Source organism: Propithecus coquereli, unplaced genomic scaffold (genome assembly GCF_000956105.1).
Source record: "Propithecus coquereli isolate 6110/MARCELLA unplaced genomic scaffold, Pcoq_1.0 Scaffold154, whole genome shotgun sequence".
NCBI classification, from domain to species: domain Eukaryota; kingdom Metazoa; phylum Chordata; class Mammalia; order Primates; family Indriidae; genus Propithecus; species Propithecus coquereli.
Genome location: NW_012139858.1, coordinates 1,298,545 through 1,304,053, shown reverse-complemented (window position 1 = coordinate 1,304,053; position 5,509 = coordinate 1,298,545). Strand labels below are relative to the sequence as shown.

Genomic DNA, 5,509 nt, shown 5'->3' with positions numbered 1-5,509 from the left:
AGAAGACTCTCCCGGGAAAGCTGCCATCTTGTGTAGGGCTGGGGTGACATCTGTAGAGGTTACTTGTCCCCTCGTCCTTTCATTCTTCCATTTGCAAAGCTCAAGTTCTGAGTCCCCCCAACCCTTATCAGGATCCACCTTCCCTAACCCCATGATTTTCAAATCCTTATGACACATAAATAGACACGTAAATAATATTATGGATTCCTTTTGTTAAATGTCCCTCTGGCATTGATTTTTCCTCTGGAAAAGAAATTATACTAATATTTAAGAAAATCTCAATTTTCATTGGCCCTTTATGCATAGTCTGTTACTGCCTACACATTAAAGAGAATGTTCCAGTTGCAAGGAAATAACTTGGGTCAGTTTACTTCTGAAAACTACCCGAAACTGTTTCAGACAAGTCTGAGAGGAGCAGTTCAAATCATTCCTGAAGCCGAAGGGCCGGGAACACAGCCCAGCAAACTACAAACGCAACACCATGAAGCCAAAGGAAGCTTCGATAAATTCATCAGCTGACAATGTGATGATTTTTTTTTTTGGTTTCTCTTCACACATTATTATTGGTATCATCAAACATTTAAATCCGCTTACACATGCAGATGTGATGAGCTGTCTGGTAATATTTCACACTAATGTATTATAACACTGCTAATACTGAAAATCATGATGTCTTTGACCATTTTCCTCTAGAATGTTCAAAAGAGTTTTTTAAAAATTTGCCATTATGAATGTCTTATGAGTACCATTAACTAATGTGGCAAAGATGTAGGAGATGCTTTTTTTCCCCTTCCCATTAAGAATACAAAGAGACCTGAGTATAGACAAGTGAAATAATTTGTATAAGGGTGCATACTTTCTGGAAACAGAGTACAGAGGAGATAACAGACTTGAATAAGAATAGATCATGTTTTAATACAACAATGTTGGCATGGATGCAGTGAAAAGGGAACACTTATAAACTGTTGGTGGGAATGTAAACTTGTACAACCTCTATGGAAAGGAGCATGAAGATTCCTCAAAGAACTAAAAGTAGAAGTACCATTCAATCCAGCAATCCCACTACTGGGTATCTATCCAAAGGAAAGAAGTCATTATATCAAAAAGACACCTGCACCTGAACGTTTATCACAGCACAATTCACAATCACAAAGATATGGAACCAACCTAAGTGCCTAACAACTGTTGAGTCAATAAAGAAAATGTGTGATATATAATACAGATATATATATATACACACACATATATATTAAAACACACACACACCATGGAGTACTACTCAGGCATAAAAAGGAATGAAATAATGTCTTTTGCAGCAACTTGGGTGAAACTGGAGACCATTATCCTAAGTGAAGTATCTCACGAATGGTAAAACAAATATCATATATTCTCACTTACAAGTAGGTGCTAAATGATGGATATATATGGTCATAAAGAGAAATAATGGACATTAGAAACTAAGGAGGGGGAAGGGTGGGAATGAGGGATAAAAATCTACCTGTCAGGTACAATGTACACTATTCTGATGATGGGTACACTGAAGGCCCTGACTTTGGCATCTGTGTAACAAAAAACATTTGTAACCCCTACATTTTTTTCAATAAAATAAAAAGAAAACAAATAACCCAATGTAAAAATAATCAGCAAAAGATTCGAACAGTCACTTCATCTAAAAAGATATACAAATGCCAAATAATAGTCATTAGGAAAATGCAAATTAAAACCACAATGAGATACTACTATACACCTATTATAATAGTTAAAATTAAAAGACTGACCATACCAAGTGTTGGTGAAGGTATAGAGGAACTGGAACTCTCACACACTGCTGCTAGGAATGTAAAATGATGCAACTACTTTAGAACACAGTTTAACAGTCTCTTTAGAAAATTAAACATATACATAGCATATGATCCAGTCCACTCCTAGATACTTGCCCAAGAGAAATGAAAAATTATGTCTTTAGTCATAGACTTATAGACAAACATGTATAGTAGTTTTATTTGTACTAGTAAAAACTGGGAACAACCCAAATTTCCACGAACAAATGAATGAATGAATAAGTTTCGGTGTTAAAAGAAAAAAAAAAACAAACTCCTCAACCCATGAGGACGTTTAAGTCACAGTACCCTTTAATCCACAGCTTGACTCCTCGGTCTCTGGAACTCTCCACCTCTGTCTCCTGTAAACGATGTGTGGGTGGTACCCTTCCTCAGCCAGTGGATGCTTTTTCACAGGCTCAATGAAAAAGTCTCCATGTGGTAGATGGAAAAATCCAGTCTGTAAAATATATTCAATAAGGTTTATTTGAACCAACTGCATCTATACAAGAAAAAATTTAGTAAAGTGAAAAATTATATAGATCAGGATGATCTCTGAAACTCCGAAGACCAGTGCTTTCATAGTCTGACGTTTGTTGTCACAGAAGAGCTACACACAAATAATTTAATGAAATATCTTTCTAGTCATGGTTATGAAATGTTTTGGGGTCATGGATCCCTTCGTGACGCTGCATGTCACGAAGTGCACATATACAAGTGTCCAAAATGTAGCCTACAATGTTTCAGGTTCACAGACTGCTCTAGAGCCCTGCTGGTTATCTGTGGATCTCAAATTAAGAGCCAGTGCTTCCCGGTTGCCCTGTTACCGAGTTGGTAACTATGCCCCACACTCCACTGACAACTTTTGGAATATGGGTATTTCAGCCACGTGTTCACTCCTGTTTGACAGGAGTGTTTAATGCCATTCTTTACTCAAGAAAACAAAGAAACATAATGCTAAGTCCTTGATCTGAGGCTGAGTTTCAGGGGTCTGCAGTGAAAGGCCCTCTGTCAGTTTCTAGGGAAAAGGAGCATTCTCATTTCACAGAGATGGGAATCAGGGATATTATGAGAACTCCGGTGCATCAGAGATTCCTTTTAGAGGTCAGATCTAGAAATGGTATAGCCCATAACTTTTGTGTCCTTTTAGAAAAATTTTTTAGTTCTCATTTGAGGCACTTGGATGGATTTAACTCTCCGGATCGCAATGCTTTATCTACAAAACAAAGGGCCTGCCCTAGACAGCCTGCTTGCAATATCACACTGGAGGGACCACGAGCTCAGACACAGGAATTAAACTCAGTTCAAGCTACAATTGGTCCTCCACTTATTAACTCTGAGACCTTAGGCAAATTACTTGCTCAGTTTCAGGTTTCTCAGCTGAATGGATAATCAAGACTTGCTATGAAGAGCAAATGAGTTAATATACACAAAGCTCTTAGCAAAGGGCCCGGGTCAAAACCTTACCAGGCTCTTTCCAGACCTCTGATTTTATGTCATTGCATTGTATTAGGGACTCCAGAGTCAATCTAGCAGTTCAGTGAATGTTAAGTTTTCAAAATTAAACCTGGAAAAATTGGAGGCTTAGGGAAACTGCAAAACGTTTCCAAAGTTCAAGCTCCCCTCCCCACTTCTCAGCAACCCAGGGCTGCTCTACTCCACAGATGAGTCTGAAGACTTGTGGAGCAGCCCCCACAGTTAGGAGGCCAGAGAGTCTCCAGCGAAGAAAAAGGCTGCTTTCTAGTGAACATCCCTGGACTTGGGTGTCTTTCCAAAATGTTTGCTTCATTGTAGCTAGTGTAAAACCCAATCTTAACATAAACCTAACAATTGTCTTTCTATTTTGATTGTTGACTTTAAAATATCTTTAATTATAAGGACAATAGGAAAAAAGATCACTTTTCTGGGAGTCATAAGCATAGCTGTGCTGTGTGACCCTAAATGGGTCACACAAACTTTTTGAGCCACAGTGTTGTCATTTGTAAAGGAGGGCAATGCCTACTACCTCCTAGGGCTGGTAGGAGAATCAAATGCGACAGAGCTTACAAAAGTGCCATGCGAACTGCTTTACAAATGCAGAGGGGTAATACCAACTACAATAGTGGTCACATCTGACATAATTTGCTTTTGTGCTGACATTTCTTAGGAGACACAAGATTTTTTTCTCCATATCTTTCTCTGAGTAAGACCTCTGGGACAGGAAGAATTGAAAGGCTCAGAGAGAGGTGTCAAATAATTGCAATAAAATAGCTGGAAACAGACTCTGTGCAATGCTCAGATTTGGTTCCATTTCTTCTCTGAGTCAGAGACCAGGTGCGAGAGGAGAGCATGAGCCTGTTGCTCATGAAGCTCATTTCTTCCATGGAAATGAAGCAGAAGTCCAGGACTCCCCAGGGATGGCTAGACCTGGGGGCCCTTTGTGCAACAGCTATCAACCCAATACTGATGTCCTTGAAGGAAGAAAACAACAGAAGGCACCACCAAGAAGAAGGATTTAATGGTATTTCTTCAGCCTCAAATTTTGGACCCAAATGAAACAGATGGAACTCCACTTGAGAACATAATACCTATTTTATGAGCAACACAAATGAGAATGCTTGAGAGCCAAACAAGCATTTTCCTAAAGGCTTACTCCGCTTGCATCCCGCAGCAAGGCGGGCCTTGCCAGTGTGCATGTGGAAATCTCCCGTTCAGCTTCAGTATTTCTCAGAAGCTGGATGGAGACCGAGGAGAGCTGGTGACTCACCAGCTAGAGGGCAAGCAGAGGACCTGTTCACAGGCAAGTCGGGCTGCCGGCCCCAGGGCCTGTGCGTGCATCATGGGAAAGGGAATAGGCAGGAGAAGGGGTGAAGAGACATCAGCCGACTGTGGGGAGAGTGAGGTGGGGGATTTCCTAGCTGAGAGAGCACCTCCTCTCTCCTCCACACATAAACACGGAGCTTTGTGCATCTGGTACACATGTGGCCCTGGTTTATTGCTCTCCTCTCGTCTAACTGCAGTCGGGTCATGCTGGAAGAAATCATCCACGGTTTGCTTTCCAAAGAAAGGGCTGGCCCCACACTTTCCCTGAAGCTATTGCTCAAGAGAATCACCTTCCTCTGTTCCGGTTCTTGAACCAAAGCAAGCACTCTTCACTTCAGTCTTCTCTGCAAGCTGCTCACTACTCTTACACCTTTAAAGGAGAATGGAAATGGAATTGAGGAAAAAGTGTCCATGATTTAAAGGCTGGCATGGGGTATTCCAAAGAACCTGGGCAGAATGAGGCCCAGGCTGAAGCTCAAAGAGAATCCACTTCCCTTCATCTCCTCTGTCAACTGCTCTTCCCCTGGCATCTGAAGTCTTGGCACACTGCTGACTCTCTTGTAGACATAAGTTCACCTGCTTGTTTTAACTAAGTTATAAATATCTGTGAATGCTTCCCAAGGATATCTTCTAAAAATTATTCTAAATAAACTTTATTTTTTATTGCTTCTCAGCCTTTTGGCTAAGATCAAGTGTAAATAAACTTTATTTTGAAGTATTACAAATATGCAGAGAGATATGCAAATCATAACTATAAATCTCCATAAATCTTTCATAAAAAGGAACACGCAGATGCAGAAATAGAACATTACCAGCAGCTGAGAGACTCCCTTTTCCCAATCCCCATTAACATCCCCCAATGGTAACCACTATCTTGATTTCTAACA

General features: G+C 40.3%; 1 protein-coding gene across 1 annotated transcript in view; it reads right to left on the bottom strand.

The window, feature by feature from the left end:
- The window catches only part of ADAMTS12 (ADAM metallopeptidase with thrombospondin type 1 motif, 12), a 319,080-nt gene that overhangs the window by 195,827 nt on the left and 117,744 nt on the right, over positions 1-5,509 (bottom strand). Inside the window, exon 3 of the mRNA XM_012640504.1 lies at positions 2,130-2,280. Within this exon, the coding sequence (XP_012495958.1) occupies positions 2,130-2,280 (151 nt within the window). The remainder of the gene's footprint in view (positions 1-2,129; positions 2,281-5,509) is intronic.